Raw genomic sequence first — 19,320 nt, forward strand, 5'->3', positions numbered from 1 at the left:
TGACCCTGGGATTAGTCATGCAAGATATCTCCATCTTTAGAGGAAATATACCTGTCTGCCCTTTTCTCAGAGCAGTAATCTTTAACATACAGCCACAGAAGGCAGTGGTTGGACCATCAAAAGGAAGTATCAAAAACAGCTTAACACAAAGAGGGAAAAAAATCTGTACAAAATGCTTAGGTCAATGATAACAGAGAAAAGTCTGTTTTCTATATTACAGTTTAAAATCCAAAATCGGGGATAATCTCCCCCCCAGCCTGCCCCTGCCCAGCTCACCCAGATGTCTGCATGGATGATGTGATTTTTTTTTTTTTCTTTTTTTAAAGCAAGGATTACTAAGTAAAATACATTTGCAGCACAGTTTGCTATTCCAATACATACAGCAGTTTTTCTCATAGCTATTTCATAGTTAATACAAAGCAGTCGCGATAAAGCAAACATCATAACACAAATGTATTTTTTGATCTTAAAAGAGGGAGGGAGAGAGAGAGAGAGAGAGAGAGAGAGAGAGAGAGAGAGAGAGAGAGAGAGAGGAAAAGGACAGGAAAAGACAAAGGCTATACTGACATGTATGTACAACCTAATATTGGAACGCCCTTAAAACAACCCATCAGTACATCAGAGAACAGACTTTGACAGGATGAATGGTGCCACACACAGCTGGGTGATATTTCAATGAACAAAAGGCCTGAGGTTTGGATTGGTTTGGCAAAGAAAAAAAAAAAAAAACAGATGAAACCTTTAAGATAAACAAGCTCTAATTTCTTTTTTTTTTTTTTTTAAGTAATTTTCTCTCTACAGTATCAGACTACACATGCAAGACATACAACTAAGTGCAACTGAGTGAAATGTTTATTTTTTCTCATTTAATTGAATCATTCCCTATAGGTTTGAACTGAGGTATGCGTACAAACGGTTTTCTCATGCTGTTATCTTTAGTAATGTCGAGCTACACATGCTGAGAATGTTCTAATCTACCAGCGCTTTTTCCTCCTTTTGAATACCAAACAAACCAGCCAGACGACTGGAGGTTTGGGGATGAGCTCGGCCCTGTTCTCACGATCCTAGCCTGGCTGTAACTGACCCATCCCACAGCTGCCTGGATATTAAATACGTCTTCTGGAAACCACAGATTGCTCTTTTCCTTTTTAATTAATGAGCAGTGAACTTATAACAATATAATAATAATAACAATAACTGCCATAAAGTACCTTGTACCCAGCTTATTAGTTGACAGGAGTGTTTTTTAATATAAAAAGTAATAAGTTGACAGAAACTAAACACAATCATAAAGTCTTGCCAATCTTAACAAAGATGCTAAAACCCCTAAAAAGTGGCATACAATCATTACAAAGGATACAAATGAATAAGGAATAAAAGAAGAGAAACATTGAATCATTGTGTGGTCCAGTTGAAGTATAGAATCCATTTCACATTGTTCTCTGCAAAGCTTTTTCCATTTACCAGTATATTTTCCTTTATCTACATACCCTTTATGTTGCACACAAATCTGCTCCTGACCAAAAAGCTCCCTTTTCCACTCACTGGCCCAAAGACAAAAAAAGTTTCCCTAATTTGGTCATCGTGTAGTCAGACTGCCAGCGCCTCCCATTCAGTTTTGGTCACTGCAAACATTATTGCAGCTGTCCTGTTTGAGACATCCCCTTTGGTTTTTAGAAAAATGAACGAACACACCGGTTTGAGGAGCATTTCCCTCAATTCGACCTGCCACCGGCTCGATCGCGGCTGCTGAGATCGTCCAATGGGAGAGAATGGAGGAGAGATATTTGGCCTTATCTGCTATTGCATGGAACACACAACACTGACTTTGTAGTTTATCTTTGGTAGTCACAGAACAAGATATTAAAACACATCAACAACTACAAGAAAAAAGCCAAATAAAACATCAAATAATAATAATACCGATAATAAATAAAAAAAAAAAAAATTTAAAGTGGTTGATTGCAGTCTTGAAATTCATGGTCTCTTTCAAATTTGACTCCCTGCCAAAGCTGGAATTTTTGTCGCTGCATCACAAAACCACACGTGGATTCCACTGGGCTCAATGCTGTGGACTACAACTACGGGCTTTTTGGGTGACACTGAACGTCGAGGTATCCACACTCCCTCAGTGGCATGTACTGTCTGTTTTGGGCCCTTTGTGATGGCTGTCAAATGCTGGAATGTGCAACGTTTAGGTCTTATTGCGAGTCTTGGGACTTTTCTCCCCTTGATGGGAGGAAACGAGCATTTCATCGGGTGCGCAGTTATGAGCACGAACTAAAAACTTCAACCTAGCCATGCGCGTGATACAAATAAAACTGCGGGGAATGCACGTTCATCTTCAAGCACTGAGTGAAATTACAGTGTGGAAAGGCAGACGCGTTTGATTAACAATGACAGTTGTGTTCAGGAATCACAATTAGTTGGTCTAAATCATTATCTTTGCCGGTGCACACCTGACATTTTCATTTTCCTTTAAAAAACCCGGAGCTTGTAAGTGATCAGAAATTCTGTTGCAGCTCAACATGCTCTGCTGTGAGGGGCTGTTTTAAAGTATAATTTCATAAGGATAAATCATAACCTGCATGATTTCTCTGTCATTCATTCGCATCTTAAATTAAACTTCATTGATGCGTGGAGAGAGCCTTCATTATGAGTAGTGCATTGCCAATGGACTTCATGAGCAGGAGGAGGAGGAGGAGGAGGAGGAGGGGGGAGGAAGAGGGAGGAGGGCGTGAGGGGCGGGCTACACGTCAGAGTGGTGACTTTTTTCTTTCTTTTTTTTTTTTTTTTTGGAGGTTGTGGAATAAATGACAGAAAAACACTACTTGGTATGTGACATTCTGCTTCATGTGTGTGTTTAAAAGAACAACATGAAAGGAAATCATAAACATTCATCATCAAGTGCTGACCACACAGAATCTCCACAGCATGGGCATGAGGTCTGATCAGTTCAAAGAAACAACAAAAAAAACAAAAAAAAAGATGCAACAACAACAACAGCATTGAATGGAAAAGACACATTATGTTGATATTCTATAACCTCTCACCCCCCGACAAAAAATACACCCAAATTAAAACAACATCCCTCCCACCCGAGATGGAATCAAACCAATGAGAAGTGTTGAAGGCAGTGACAATGAACAGAAGTCCGCACTCGCTCCCCCTCACACACGGTGTAAATTAAACGTCAGTCATCCTCTCTCTCTCTTGAGTTTGTGGTCAGATGTGTGTGTCTGAGAGAGAGAGAGAGAGAGAGAGAGAGAGAGAGAGAGAGAGAGAGAGAGAGAGAGAGAGAGAGAGAGAGGGGTGGGTGGGGGAGAGACACAACCCCTCTTGCAGTCCGCTGAGTGCGAGTCCATCCTGGCTGCACGGCGAGGGTCTCCAACACATCGCCCCCGTACCAAACAAGTCCGATCTTCACGCACGAGTAGAAATGAAGTTTGTTTTCACTTTTTTAAGGTTGACTTGAATCAAAAGTAGAAAGTAATCGGGGAAAAAAACAAAAAAACAAAAAAAAAAAACCCTCGTGCGGGGCGTATTCTGTGTTTTTGTTTTGTGTGTGTGTTCTTGCTATGTATTGTAATGGCACTAAAAAGTTAACTTGGAGACATTTGAGCGCTGTCATCAGTGGCTGAGACTGCAGTTCAGTGTTCGTTATCTGCGGAGCGTTACTGTCTCCCAGATGACCCGGACTGCCTCTGCCTCTGAGGCCGGGGAGGGGCGGCGCTAGCCTTACAGCATGTCGTCGTGGCCCTGGTCCTCATCATAATCTCTGTGGTGATCTAAATCCGGACTGTGATTGGCAGTCGTTACCAGGGAAAGGGGCCCTTCGTGGTCTTCGGGGTCCAGTGGTTCCTCCTTAACGCTGATGTGATGCCTGCAGGAGGAGAGGAGAGTGAAAATGCAGCTCTGCTATCTTTAACTTTCTTACCTTTTTTTTTTTTGTCTAACCTTTCACACACACGCGGGAACAGAAGGATACAGACCTGTGCTGATTCTGTTTATAAAGGAGGAAGCAGGGGAACAAAAACAAATGTCTGGCTTCAATGAGGCTGTGAGTGGGGGCCTCACTGGTGCTGATGATAATTTCAGCTTTCTTTTGAGGTATTCCAATCCCGGCGAAGCTGCAGGCTTTTTATTTTCATGGCAACCGACAACAGGGTATTCACTTAGAATTGATAAATGAGGAAGATTAACAACGTGAGCTGAGGAGAGGAGAGAATGGACTGCGCGGAGCGAGTGGGCTGCCGTTGTCAGCCTCCTGGTGGCGGAGGATCAGCGGCGCTCTGTGTGTTCCCCTTCCTGCTCGTTAACATGCACAACCTGCGAGGCGGGTCTCCAGAGGACGACCCCGAGCCGGCTTCTATCATTAATCAACTTCAAGCAAACACAGCGACCAGACACCGGCGTACATGCTTTAAACTCCAGAATTAATGCATATTTTCAACCAAGTGTCAATAAGGGAAGAAAAGCGCTGGCAGGAAAGGCGCACGAGGAGAGCAGCAGCAGCTCACTCGGCACAACACTGTGATAAGAAACAGAGCCCTTATGAGAATAATAACGCTGTCACTTGTAAACAAGACAAAAACATGAGCCCCCACCTCCCCCTCCCCGGCTCACAGCCTGGGCAAAAGAGCCACTAAAGAGATGAGATCTGCCAAATTTCTCATTACAGAAGCAGAGCAGGAATAAAGCACATGGGGGAGAGGAGGCCTGGCTGTGGCAGAAAGGAGGAAAAAAAAAAAAAAAAAGCTAAAAACATTATGAGCAGCTGCAGGGGACTTGCCGCTCTAACCCGCGGTGCCAGGCTGCTGTAGTGGAGGTAGAGCGATGTCAGGATGAGGCACCGGGCTCATTTACTACAACAACAAGGGACAACTGGCACATTCTTCATCACCAAAGCCCACATTTGATTTATTCACGCCGGGACGTCTCGTGCAATTTGCAAGTATTGTGATGGAGACACTCATATGCTAATGAGCAGACATATTTTTGTGTGAATTATAAAAAGGGGAAAAAGTAAAGTCAGCTTTTCTATCATTTTCACATCAAAGTAACTCCACAAGTGCCGTTGCCTCAGGTCTGACTCTGTGGCTGCAGGGCAGACATGAAATTGTTATTATTATGCTATTGAACTGCATGCTGATTCTACACTTTGCTTATAATTAGCCGTCTCTGGATACCCGACTCTCGTCTGGCTGTTTAGGAGAAGTGCTCTGGTTTCCTCGCAGTGTTAAAAAAGCTGCGTCCTGTCAACCAGCAGCAACACTGGCACATGTGGAAAACACATGTTGTTACACAGTTAACAGCGGTGATGAAGCTGTATTTGGAACAGTGTGAGCAGGGCTATTCTCTCGCACGTGTTAGTTTATTGCTTACTCCCTGAGCAAGAGTTGACTTCCAGCGATGGTGCTACCGTATGTATCATTCAACGCTCAATCCGTAGGCATGAAAGGCCCGGTATGTTTTGTTAATAAGAGCATAAAGTTCTTTAAAAGCAAAAGAAAACAGATTTAACTCGTTTTGTGCTTGAATAAAGCTTATAGACATAATTATGGAGAAAGAGTTTGTGAGCTCCGTCAGCCTAAAGATAGAAGCAGAGGGGCAGAGGGAGAAGCAGGCTGCCTTTAGGCCAGCACACCCATCCTGTCTCTGCCTTTCCTGTTCCACAGCCATGCTCAGAGCTATGTTCACAGTGATTAGGGATGGCACTTTCCTCCATTTGGCCAGGAGCTCATTACTGCACCTTTTTTGTTTTCAGGCAGAATTTCCCCCAAGCTCAGACATTTCAGGAGGCCATCCCCGAGTCTACCCGCGCTGCACGTCGGTGGCCTGCCCCCACATCTGGAAACGATGCAGCGTGTGCTGTATTATTTTAGGCTTCAAACAACTTAGCAGACACTCCTATACAACAAGTGAACGGGGAGCTGCGGTTTCCAGGCCAGCCGCAACTTTCCTACATGAGAATCTTGGATGATGTCCTCCAGACTAATTATGCTTTTGTGTTGTTTTTCTTTCAGCGGCTCGCAGGCCTTTCTGAAGGTGTTGCGGCTCGTGTTTCACCGTGTCGGAGCCAGCAGCTCTGTCACTCTGCGTTCTGGCATTTTGTAAATATTTGAACAAATTGGAATGCTGATTATGGCGGGAATCAGACAGACAGCAGGACACGTAAGGGAGAGTTCATAAAGTTGCTGTTAAAATAACAGAGGGGCTCCGGTCTTTTCTTTCTTCGAAAAGGTGGAGTTTCCTTTTCTGCAGGGAGGCCTGCCGCAACACTGGCCATGACCCCACGCACCACTCCAATATCATCCCACTGCACTTTATTTATTGTCCTCTCCGGCATTGTTTCTGTTTCATGTGATGCCATGCATTAGGTAATTTTAGAGCATTTTGGGTGGGCGCTGAAATTGTTTTCTGTCTGAATCTTTTTAGAGGGTTGCTGTCTCGGAGGATTAGGCGACTGAAACTCTGTCGCTCCCTTCTCTTCTCTTACACAGACTGTGGTGGAGATAGAAAGCGTGTGTGTGCCACTCACATAGCTGGCAGGGGCGAGCGTCCTGGGCTGCTGTCACTGCCGTTGCTGTTTCCATGGTCCATCGCTCCATTCATCTCCTCACGGATGGCGTTGGCCAGGGAGTTGAGGGTGGGACTTCCAATGGAAGCAGTAGTGTATAGAGGTATGTTGTTTTCTGCCATTGAAGCCTGAAAAGGAAAGCCCGAAGCATTAAATGTGAAACGGAAGAGAGTTGTCAGCACTTTCTCAGTTGCCCATCACTCTTTTCGTGCCAGTGCGTCCCCTTCAAAACAAAAACTAGAGGAGAGACTGCCATTATCTTCTGTCTTTTAAAGTTCTGAGCGCGGCAGCTGAGCATGAAGTCACTTTTTATTTTTACCTGGAAGGCAGCAGAGAGGGTGGGACCATAGCCCAAGCTGGTCTGAATGTTCTTCACTAAGGCTGGACTTCTGCAAAAACAAAAAAATTGAATTACAAACCACAGACTCGTGTCTCACCTAGCATGCATTCCTCAGCTGCAGTATCTTATTTCATAAAAAGAAATCAATGCACTTTGTATAAGAACTTAACACATTTACTGGTGTAGTAATGTGGATATTAAGGCTATAGTTCTAAGATGTCCAATCACTTGACAATACCACACAACTATCTTCAACACTTCACACAGAAAGAGCAAGTTGATGGAGCACGATGGATGGCAAGATAAACACAAAAAGCATGATGACAACACTGGGTGGGGGGGGGCATGCAGGTGGGGCGGGGCCTCTGGAGTTTGCAGGGCAGGTGGAAGTGCTTACTGTACGAGCAGCTCGTCAAAGTTCTCATCAGCGGCGTATTTCCGAGGGCGCCCTCGCTGTATGTGGCGGCCGCGCTTAAACTCCTCATCATCAACGGTCCAAAAGGACCCAAACTCATCCTCTACTCTCACAAAGCACTTATGCAGGGAAAGGTTGGTGCGAATGGCACCCTGGGAAAGCAAACCAGCGGGGGGGGGCGGGGACAGCCAAATGCAGATGCAGTGATGAACAGGACAGAGACAGAGGACACCCATGACAGACAGACACAGGGAGGAGGGCAGAGGGTGAAGACCAAAAAGAAAATAAGGCACTGTGGGTTATGAGGCATCACCAAAAGGCTTCTGAAAGCATGGAGGGGAGGCACGCCAAAGCAAGCAGGGACTTTGGACGATACGGCACACAGACAATGAAATGAAGCAGCAGCAGCAGCAGCAGCAGCTTCCCATCGGTGAGCGGTGAGACAGACGCTGGCCAGGGCTCAAAAGGCCAAACCTACCCACTGATCTTTTGAGGCCGTCTCTTTTGGAACTCTATTTCGTCGACTGTCCACACAGCCCCTTTTACGTTTTCTACCCGCACAAAACACTTGTGAAGACTAAGATTATGCCGGACTGCATTCTGCAGTTGGTGTAAAAACAGAGAGAAAGAAAAAGGTTGCTATCAGTACAGTAAACATGTCTGCATGGGAGAAAAAAAAAATTCATTTCAAAGCAGAAATATTTTGACAGGCACTGGATGAAACCTAAATGAAAACAATAAATAAACCAGAACGTTATTGGCAGTAAAATGGTCCCGAAGTTTCAAATGACTTCAACAACACATAAATATTTCTTGGTTTCCGAGGCAACATGGTTAGTGACATTCTTCTTTTTTATCATTCACAACACTGCCTTTTCTGATCAGTCAGGACTAATGCAATGAGCAACATACGAACACTTTCTTCATCGTGTCTGCACTGACGACAGAAGGTCATTTAGACGGTGTGATGAGAAGGAGCTTTTAAAACTTAAACCCAGGGTCAAATCCAAGTCATTTAGGCATGAAAGTACACCTGCATATATCATCCCTCTGTGTGTGTGTGTGTGTGTGTGTGTGTGTGTGTGTGGAGAGACAGTTGTGGAATCCAGTGTTTATAACACCAATGTGCCCCCTGTCAGCAAGTGTGGGAGCTGATGGTGGATGGGGGTGGAGAAGGGTGGTGGTGGTAGTGTGTGTGTGTGTGTGTGTGTGTGTGTGTGTGTGTGTGTGTGTGTGTGTGTGTGTGTGTGTGTGTGTGTGTGTGTGTGCATGCTGGGTCTCATCCAGCTGCATGTGACAGATCAGTTAAAGCTGAGGAGAGACTTTCAGTGCTTCATCACAGTCTTTCTCGTCCAAATCTCACTTTCTGACTCAAGTCATTTGTTTTTTTAGATTGTTGTTTTGTTTTTGTTGTGTGTGTGTGTGTGTGTGTGTGTGTGTGTGTGTGCGTGCGTGTGTGTGGCCTGGTGGAAAACAGAGTGTTCCCTTCTGAAGTGAGGGTGAGAGGCTCAGCCAGGAGTCACTGGCAGAGCACTGTTAAACTAACGCCACCCACCAGCAGAACATCGCCACATATTACGGGGAGATTGTTTTTTTGTTTTTTTTTTCTCGCTCCTTTTTCTTCTCTCTTCTTTGCCTCTTTTTTTCCTTTCTTACACGAACGCACATATTCCTCTGCTTGGTTTTTCTATGCGGTTCGTATGTTTGTTCAAAGGGCGGTTCATTTGGACAGAATAAGTGGAGTATTGTTATGTGTCAGGATAAAGGTTCATTTATAAAGGTATTATGCCTGGCTGTCATTTAATTCTCCCTAACATCAACACAATGTGTCCATCTGGTTTAAAGAAGTCAGCAGAAACAGCAAAATTACCTTCCACGTCGCTGCGTTGCGCCTAAAATATGCAAACATTCGTGTGAACCAGTTGTAGATTTCGTTTAGTGTTAGCTGCTTTTCTGGAGATTCGAGGATTGCCTGGATGAGGAACAGTGACAGAAACAAACATTTACAATTTTACTTCCTTCACAATGTTGATCAATAATTCACGAGTGGCATGCAGGTTTCTGTGCGAGTTCTCTTGAGGAAAACACAGACAACAGCAAGGAAAGTGTCTCCATGAAGTCTGCTCTGTTTAGAGAAGTCCTCTGTACTTTCCATTCAAAACGGCAGATTTGAATATATTTTCTTTTGTGGGTGTAAATGAAGGGCAAGCGAAAACATTTCTCAGGCAGATTACAGGGCAGCAATTATGGCCGGCTCAGATTAATTCCTGAGATCCCAGATTACTGCAGCCGAGCAATAATTGACTGGCCATCTTAAAACAGGTTCATCCCTACTGTTGTGTGAAATGAATTTGGTAATAATCACAGCCACTGAAATGCTTAATCAAATGCAATTGTCATATGTGGCTGTTTTTTGAATCCTGTACGCATTCTTGCACTCATTTGAAGATGGTTAATCTCCTCCTCTGTCTAAATTGTATTTGAATTTTAACAAAGAAGGACTAGAGAAATAAATGGAACAAATGTAGCTTGTGACCTTCTAAATAGGTGAGTTTGTATCTGCTGTATTTTTCGCAATGACTAGGCAGAGAGGAGGACGTTAAAGGCCCTATTTTCCTAAATTTCGACAGATTTTAAAAAAAAGCCAAGCACGGTTCTTACCTGTCTTATTAATGAGGCATACGTGAACGGCGGTCTAACATCTGCATTCATGTAAAACTCTTTGTTCTGACTGATATCTGCACACAGGGAACAAACACAAACTGTGTCAACATGGAATAAAAATGACCGGGTGTCAACAGCAATGTCCTATCAGTGGGCTGATAACACAAATTATAGCATGATTACATGGTTGTGTGTATATACAGATGCAGTGTGTATGGTTTGTGTGTCACTCATTGTGAGGAGTGTGCAGTTCCATGTATTTCTCTGCACATGTGAGGGTGTGTGTTCATCCTGCAGCACCTGGAGAGATGGGCATGTTGTACTTTTCCGAGTAGCGCCGTCGCATGGGGCCCACGCTGTGGAGGCTGTTGGCTGTGATGACGGAGTGGGTCTGGGACAGGGGTGTGAGGGGTGCCGTGGGTGTGGTGGGGGTCTGGGGCAGGCTCAGAGGAGGAGAGGCCTCTGGGGCCGATTTGGACAATGTGACGTTGGACACCAGGTTGAGCTGAGGAGAGGAAGACCAGACAGACAGACAGACAGACAGACAGACAGACAGACAGGAGCACAGTTAGTCCTCTAATTACCCCTGTGTCTCAGATGCCTCATTGGCTATGCATATCTCCTCTCTAATTGCAGGCAGGCCCTGAGATGATCCATGAATGTTCGCTAAATGTTTGGAAAACAACCCTGGAGGCCCGCTCCTCCACCTCCTCTATTCTCCACGCTCTGCTCTCTCCTCCCTCCCTCCCTCCCCCCCTCGTTGCCGAGTCAGGCCCGTTCCCAGCTTTCTGTTTCATCGCCTTTTGTTAAATCTTTTGTCCCTCTTGTCCTGTTTGGACAACACACCCCCACCTCATCCACCCACTGCGGGTCCGCAGCATGCTAACTGGTGAGGGTTGAGCAGAGAAGGGAAGATGGGCCGTCCCAAACAGCTAAGAAAAATGACAGTGTGATTCTCACCTACCGCTGAGCAGCCCCGCTAATAAGGCAGCCAGAGGAAGAAGCCAATCTGGGCTAATTACGAGCTGAAATTGTATTGTGAGGACTCTAATTAGGAGCTGCTTATGGAGGTGATCTGATGATTAACTGCTGTATCTGACTGACCTCCATCATCAGGGCCACGATGGCCGCTGTAAGGTACAGTATTTTCATGGACAACCTTACGTGGAGGATATTTGGTTTTGCCGCTGAGGCCTGCGTGTGCGGATGGGCTGGGTGGGCTGAGGAGAAGGAGGGATTTAAGTAATAATGGCTACAAGGTAAACTAATTATGGCAAGTGGTCCAAAGGTATAGCGCCGCTTCCAGCAGCTGTGGCGGCTCCGAGCCAAGTGCCAAGCCTCCATACTGGAGCAGCAGTCAAGTGGAAAATTCTAGCCTGACCCCCTGCTCCAGCTATTAATTGGCAGGAAAACTAATGACACAGATACATATTCCAACAAAATTGTTCTAATTGCTAATTTGCCGAAGGAGGCCAGTTTCCAAATTAAACATGACTTCAGACTGTGAGAAAAAGAGAGATGAGAAAATACACAGAGAGAAACGTGGAGCTACGGCGGAGGGAGAGGGTTACATCTCATCTGTGACGTCATTTGTTGATTACGAGGCATCAGACATGTGATTTGCGCGGATGATGGCGAGAGGTGACGACAGACAGGTGAAAGCGAGCAGACATGTGACAGCACGCAGCGACACAGATCCTGTTCAGCCACACATTATTTCATATTTAATTAACACTCATTACCAGTGTGCATAATATGGATACGAGAAATCCAAGAACCCCAGAACTCAGTGCTGACATGGCACTGCCATAACAGCATTTTTTGGGTTTGTTTTATTTATTAGAAATTTACACATTTTTAAATTTCTAAAAAAAAAAAAAAATAAAAAAAATAGACCTCATTAAATCCTAAAGTTTCAAACTGCTCTCACCAAATTTAGAGACGGACATGCGTCCAAGTCCTCACAATGTCTATTTATGTGTTGGAGGCTGAACTATGGCTTTTTGGCAGAGCCTGCCCAAATAATTTGGATTACTGCTGGGATGCACAAATGTAGACTACATGCTCACCAACAGTAGCAGAAGACGTGTTATTCTAAATCACGAGCAAAATAAATCACACTAGGGTCCGCGTGTTTCTGACACAATGCTATCAATAGAATGGGGCTGCGGTGTTGACTTCTCTTCCTGCGGATTAGCGGGCTTTGTTTCATGTTTCATCCATATTCCCTGGCAATAAACACAGAGAGGCTTCAACAATAGGCCAGACAGGCTGGTAATAGCCTTGCCTTTGTTTGCCTCACCATTTGGGCTCACTCCAGTGCCTAGACAAAATGAGACTTCAGACTGAAATTAATTAAATGGTAATTGGTGATCTAATTATACTGGCTTTGACTCGGCAAGCTGCTAAAGAAAATAAACAAAAAGTCCCTCCTTAATTATGTATGGCGTAAAAGGTCAGATTTCTGACAAGAATGCTTAGTGACACCGAGTGCAGACACCCACCCACACACTGAGAGGCAAATACAAACACGCACATACACGGGCATGCACACACAGAAACAGGCATTGCTAATGTGGCACATTTTGTTTTGATCCCCCCCCCCCCCCGCCCGGCCCCGCCCCCGTCCACCTCAGAATAAAAAGAGTTCTATTCATTTGACGTCGTGCATGCACAGTATCAGTTTGTTTGTCTTTAATTATAACTAAATGTAAACCAGCAGCTGCAGTGGAGCTGCTCAGCTATGACAGTTGGCTACTTATACATGCCTTTATTATATGCAACAGCACAGAACAGCAGAAAAGCACAACTAGCAATTACTGGAAGAACACAATTGTTTCTTAAGAGTGGCTGTATCTCCAGTCAGCTCTGAGAACGAGTTCACTGTGCAGCTACTCAAAGGAGGCTTTTTTCTTTTTTTTTCTTTTTTTTTTTGGTGGCCACCTCTGATGCTGCAATCTCACTAAAGCCTCAGCAGGGCCACGGGGCCCTGACCTGTGTAAGTCCACCACTCACCCAGCCGAAGCCAGACATATTTATCATAGCATTTCATAGCGGCTCGCAGCAGGCAAAGTGGCGCTGGAGAATGGGAGTCTATTTATTTGAATAAAAATCCCAGCTTGCCCCCTTGAGAGTGTTAACGCTGAGCTCTGACACAGCCATTCTCACAGGCCCCCGGGAGAGAGGAGAGGTAGTGAACTCAAGATGCTATCTGCCGCCCCTACCACTTTTCATATACAAATGTCCCAGTGTCACAGCCCTCGTTTTGCACTCTAATCTACACAATCAGTGTGTGTGACACAGGCGCAGCTTTTACAGACAGCCTATTGTCGTTCGACATCTCCAGGCGCTTTATGTTGACGGGCTGCGCTGTGTGGAGCGCACACGCAGTCTCTGCCCGTCAATAGCCACCTCTCTGACTGTAAATAAATGATCCAAGCTGCACAGTGCGCTCATACCCGACACCCCCCCCCCCCCCCCCCCCCCGTGTATAATGTGCGTCTGTGCACGTGATTTCAGATTCACGCCATGCAGTAAAATGATCTTTGCACGTTTGGCTCTCTGAACTGTCACAGAGACTGAAATATGGTAGTGAGGCCCCTTCTTAAACATGACAAAATAGCGCAGACACTTAAATGCCATATGTTAAGCCCTTGCCCCTATAGGATAGGGATTAAGCAGTAGGCTTTATGGCATGGCATATATTAAGAGTGATAAGCATGATGTCTGGAATGTGTCAAGAAGATAATAAATTGATCTGCTGTTACATTTATTCAAATTTGCAGTTGCTCACCTGCAGCAGTAATTGGTGAATTACCAGCAAGACTTTTTTCTTATCTTACTAGATTTTAACTAAATTTGTTCACTCTTTGTTCTGTTGTTCACTTTCATACCAAACTCAACTGCATTTGAATTGGTGAGCTGTTGAGATGTTTACTTTCGAAAACTGTTTTTTTGTTGTGCTTGTTTTTTGTTCGAATGTTTGCCTAAAATAAATAAAACCCAAGATTAGCCTCTGTTTAAATCTAATTTGACTAATTACTTGAGGATGGCTGAGGGTAATTCCTGACCTAAATGAGGATTCAGAGGTCCTCAGGGAAGCGTCTGCTATCATAGAAGATCAATATGAAAACGGAAATCATTTTGGGATGACATCATTTAACGACCAAAGAACGTTTCTGTCAACATCTGTAAGAAATATTTTCTATCTCCATGTCAATCACTTATTATTATTTCCAGTCCCTTATTGAAATACCGCAATTTTAATAAATTGCTTCAATTGTTTCATCGTGTAATATTGTTTTATTTTAACCATCTTTTTTATTCTACATGCATTAGCATGAATTTGTTGTTACTACTCCAATAAATGTTACTTATATTTTATGTCATCTGGCAGGAGAGGACTTTGCAGCTTTAATGTTAAAACCACTAAAAATAAATGTTATATTTGATCTACTTATAAAACACAACGTCTGTGATCCTGAGTGTTTCCCTCTTTTCCCGTGCTGTCTCGTCTCTTCTGTCCGCTCAAACAGGCACTGGTTCTCTGGGGCTGAGGCTGTTGCAGAGTTTGAATCCAGTTCATCACAGACACCAAATTGAATCTTGGATGTCAGCAGATGTGGTCCAAACAATATTTACTGCCTCGCTCAAGAGAACAGCTGTTTTTATTTAGCAGATAAATAAGAAGATGGAGGAAGGGATTAATGAATACATGTGTGCCAATTAAGACAAACAAAAGGATGGGGGAGGGACGAGACAGAGACGTATGACAGGGTTGCTGCTCACCGGCTGTGGGGTGGCTTTGGGCTCCGTGGACTTGACATGAAGGTGCGTCATCATAGCTTGCAGACGCTCTTTGTCTTTCGCTAGCTGTAATAAGGAAAGAGAAGATATTACATTTTTTATGAACAAAAGGAAAAAAAAAATCTATTTTCTACTTTTGTTAATTCCATACATTCCTCTGCAGCGAGAGAATCTTTCACAATCAGCGTGTTGGAACAAATCGATATTTTGACTCTTGAGAACGTCTAATTATTTGTTTTCAAAATGCTTTTGGAGGCTGTCAACAGCCGTGCACTTCAGACAATCTAACTACTGTCTCCAATTCAAGGTTAAAAAATCCTGCGTCTCATTGCCAATAACAAGCCCGGGCCCTTTCTACCTGTCTAAAAGTCAGCGCTGTCTTAGCTGCCAGCTTGAATCATGGTGATAGGCTGCATGCAGAGGAAGTCTGTGTCTGATAAACCTTCACGCCATCCCTCTGGATAATACACCACCGGAGCGGAAATAACAGGACGTTGGCGTGGTGTAATGTTGGAGCAACTGAACTCTCATTGTTGAAGTTCAACATCCTGTAAACCACAACTGTTTTCTACTCATTATCAGTCATTTTTGGGGTATTATGTGGCTAATACGTGAACCACAAGAGAACTGTTACACATTACATCTGATCCTTGCTGTGTTTGCTTTGCAACTGTAGCAGCAGCTAATTAATAAAAAAAAAAAAAAAATGCAGCTGAATGGAATGGCTGGTTTTAGAATAATAACAGTGCAACCTCACATTAGCATAGTGGCCGTGTTAACCATTTACGCTGCCATCGTCACTCAGACGCACTTATAATGCAGCCGTAACGGTATGACAGTGAGCCGTGTCTTTTCCCATAAGTGCTTTCTTGATGTCTACATGCAGATTTGTCTTTTGTCAGTGAAAGATCACACGTAGTAAAGTTTTCTGCAGCGGTCTGTTTTCCTTTAAGTCACTCAACACTGAGCGCTTATCCGCACTCCGCTGCCGAGTCATTTCACCAAGTGTTTTATTGTTGCTGCCAAACAGTTAAAAGTCATAAATAACTTTAAAATCCAGTAAAATTCAAAATGTAATTATCTTCTCTAGTTAGCCCCGGGCCCCTTCATATATCTTTTCTTGGCTGTCATGCATACATAACACATTTTTAATGACTGATTACTTGCAAATGTACAAAATTTTTTCATTCTGCGGCCCCCCCTCCACGAGTGACCCTGTGGCTGATATGAGACGGACAGGGAGGGGCTCGGCAGACACTGAGGAAGTGTCAGGAGAAGAAGACACATAAATATTTGGGCCAAAACAAACCGAGAGACAATACCTGCAGCTCCAGCTGTTGTACGACCTGCATTTGCACCCGACACTGGGCCGTGCTCCTGTCATCCAGGGCGTGCTCATTGTTAAGATGCCTGTAAGACAAAAAACAGAGCGCACACAAAAAAAGCTGATGTCAGTTTGACTCTTGCCTACAGCAGCCTCTCAGATGTGAGAAACAAAAGTCCTGTGATGTGCGGTTTAATGACGCAAGCAGGCGATCGAGTAAAGCACAGCGCACAGAGAATACGTGGCGACATTTAGGTAAATATTATGAGGCGCTTCGACGCGAAACCACGGACATACTGTGAAGATTACACACACCAAGTCTGCAGAACCCCAAGAAACACTTCTTTTAACATACAAGAATGGCGCTCAATATTTCATGGCAGTCATGTCTGCTCCAACTACAGCTCACAGATAAGACGAATGATTGAAGAATTTCAGGTTAGACTCCTCTGCTGAATTATGCACCGGCGCCCTAATGCCAGTGCTTCTCCTTCCACTTTCCTTTGGCCCTGTTGAATTTGCCCCTTTCTATTTTTTTTCTTCTTCTGTTTCTTCTGCTAACTGTGTCAGTAAAATTAAGAGAATTCAACTCAAGCCGGACCAAATGCCGAGGACAACAGGATGAGGAGATGGGATCTGTCACAAACTTGAATTATGGATATAATTATGCATGATTATTTTATACAGGGAAGATGTTCTCTTTTCCTGTACGTTTAGAACTAATCTAAATAAGTAGCTCGCCGGGTAGCAGACAGGGTTTTTTTCTGTGATTTATATAAAATGGTGGAGATAAGGTTCACGAGTGAAGGAAATATGATTGGAGGAATTTTATCAGCCGCCGCATGAATTACTGTTTGAAAATGCTTATGCAGGGGTATTTCATTAATCATTTAATCATAATCCGAGCAGGATGTTTGAACTGATTTCACAAATACCCTTTCATTTCACTACTTCATTATGCTCGCTAATGGATCCAATATATTATATATATCATAAATTATATCACATCTTCGGTGACCATGTAGGTCACTGTCACCAGGCATGTCTGCGTGCACGCTGTGGCGCCGGCGGTCGGGGGAGAGGTGTGTAACGCGCCTGCCTTTTCAAATGCACTTTTTCTGTCATTTACTGCAAATCAAAAATAGCCAGAGTCAACCTGTGAAGGCGCAGTGGCAGCGCTGGCGTTGTGATAGTCCAATAAATTTGACGGCGCTGCTTTATGTACAGACAACACGTTTGTGCATTAAACACCGCACAGACACTCGGAAAACAGACACATGTGAAGGGAAGGGAAATTGATGGTGCTCTGCTTGAAATGTGAAGGTTTCTGTTCAGCTGTGGTATTTTCAACCTTGAGGTGAATGATTTAAATCTTTATGGGAAACGTGGTTGCCCCCCCCCCCCCGCAGCCCCCTTCAGGTCCTCCTATTGTGTTCTGATAATACATTTTTCAAAATGACTGTGATATACATTCAGCACTTGAAGCTAATTATTGTGGCGAAAAAGAAATTAAAAAAGGCATATTTAAAGAAAGCGTGGGCAATAGCCTCCCTTTGCTGAAATCAATTCAGACTTCTTCTGGGCTTTCCATTTGTTTGAGTCAAATAAATGCCCATTTAATTAAGTAGGTCGGAAAATGAAACTGGTAAACATTTCAGGACATCTTACTAAATTTCAAAGAAGAAAATAATAGGTAAAGACGTTTCAACTTCAATTTAACTGGCACAGACTGAATTTTCAATGAGGGGTGGCCTACGTGAGCAGCTTTGGAATTTCTCTGTTCATAGGAGACATGTGCCCTGCTTCTTTTCATCCTTTGTTACATTCCACTTTATTTCTTCTAATGACATGGAGAGTCACAGTGCATAATTAATAGGAAATGAAATATTCAAATGGCCCTAATGCAGCCTTGAGAGGAGTGTCTGGACACGGGAGCAGGGGATACAGGGAATTGACATCGAGAGAGACTATGAACGTTGGCATGTGTCACTTTCTGGACTTCAAATGAAGCCACTTTTAAAAGCTCTCTGGCAGGATGACAGTCCCTAATGTAAATTGCCACAATAAAACAAGTTAAATAGACATTCCTGTACCAGTCGGCTTTTTACATATCAGTTAGTCTGCCTGGAATATTTTTTTATTTTTTCATTTATTTTACAGTTTCTAATTATACAGACTGGACCCAGAGCTCAAGGCTGTCTCCGAGGGAAGGTTTATCATCTTCACTGTTTGGTGGAATTTAAATTAAATACATACATCTTTACACTAGTATTTAGATTTCAAATGTATGAACATTTCTGGTGCATATTTCTAATTATTTCTATAGTGTTACGTATTAAAATATAGCACAGAGCAGTAAAATCATTCATTTTATGTAAGGATTTCAGGGTTTTTTTTTATATTAACTGAATTTACCATATTTCATCTTTGGCTTATTTGTGGTTTTCATGAGGTCTGCAGTGGTTCAGGGCTGCATACCGTGCAAAACAATTAGTCCGCCGTGTTGAGGTGTGAGAGAGGAGTGTGAGTGGTTTCAGCAGACAGACAGTGCAGCACTAGAGGGCACTGCAGTGTTTCACTGGCTCTGACCTCTGACTGGACACTGAAGAGAAGGGTCTTGACCCCCATAAAAACACCAGGCTCTGCTACGAACCCAACCCCACCCTTCTGTGTGCTGAACCCGAAAACAGGAACAGGGATTTGGTGCTTTGTATTTATCAAGATAGTGCGTGTAGGTATGTAATGTTTTCTTTAAAAGATAGAATAAATACACACACAGTTTAAAACAACATTTCAGCCCCGTGTTAGTTGTTACTGTTGGCATGCGGAGCTGAAATCTGGTTGACGTTAGAGTCCTCCTCACCTTTCTTTCTCTCTGGTACACAGTACACTGTGTTCTGCTGACTACACACACAGACACACACACACACAGACACACACACACACACACACACACACACACACACACACACACAGACACACACAGACACACACAGACACACACACACACCTCTCTTCACTTCCATTTCCAACATTTCCAACCTTCGGAGGCTTTTGTAAGAGCACTGTAATGGCTGATGTATTCTTTATTTTTATTTTTGATTGTTTTTGGAGGCCCTCAGTATCAGTTGCTGGGATTCATGTGGAAGTGCTTAAAGGTTTGAGAGTTAACACCTTGGTGAGCTGCTCGC

General features: G+C 43.7%; 1 protein-coding gene across 5 annotated transcripts in view; it reads right to left on the minus strand.

Annotated features, from left to right (window-relative positions):
• Positions 1-2,797: 2,797 nt before the first annotated feature.
• The window catches only part of foxp1b (forkhead box P1b), a 145,433-nt gene continuing 128,910 nt past the window's right edge, over positions 2,798-19,320 (minus strand). For all 5 annotated transcript variants that reach the window (XM_076752739.1, XM_076752770.1, XM_076752759.1 and 2 more), the window contains 9 exons: positions 16,128-16,215; positions 14,788-14,871; positions 10,300-10,504; positions 9,997-10,073; positions 9,206-9,307; positions 7,814-7,935; positions 6,900-6,969; positions 6,542-6,708; positions 2,798-3,883 (listed from right to left, as the gene is read on the minus strand). In XM_076752739.1, the coding sequence (XP_076608854.1) occupies positions 3,739-3,883; positions 6,542-6,708; positions 6,900-6,969; positions 7,814-7,935; positions 9,206-9,307; positions 9,997-10,073; positions 10,300-10,504; positions 14,788-14,871; positions 16,128-16,215 (1,060 nt within the window). In that variant the 3' untranslated portion in view covers positions 2,798-3,738. The remainder of the gene's footprint in view (positions 3,884-6,541; positions 6,709-6,899; positions 6,970-7,813; positions 7,936-9,205; positions 9,308-9,996; positions 10,074-10,299; positions 10,505-14,787; positions 14,872-16,127; positions 16,216-19,320) is intronic.

The sequence above is a fragment of the Chaetodon auriga genome, chromosome 2, assembly GCF_051107435.1.
Source record: "Chaetodon auriga isolate fChaAug3 chromosome 2, fChaAug3.hap1, whole genome shotgun sequence".
Classification (NCBI taxonomy): Eukaryota; Metazoa; Chordata; class Actinopteri; order Chaetodontiformes; family Chaetodontidae; genus Chaetodon; species Chaetodon auriga.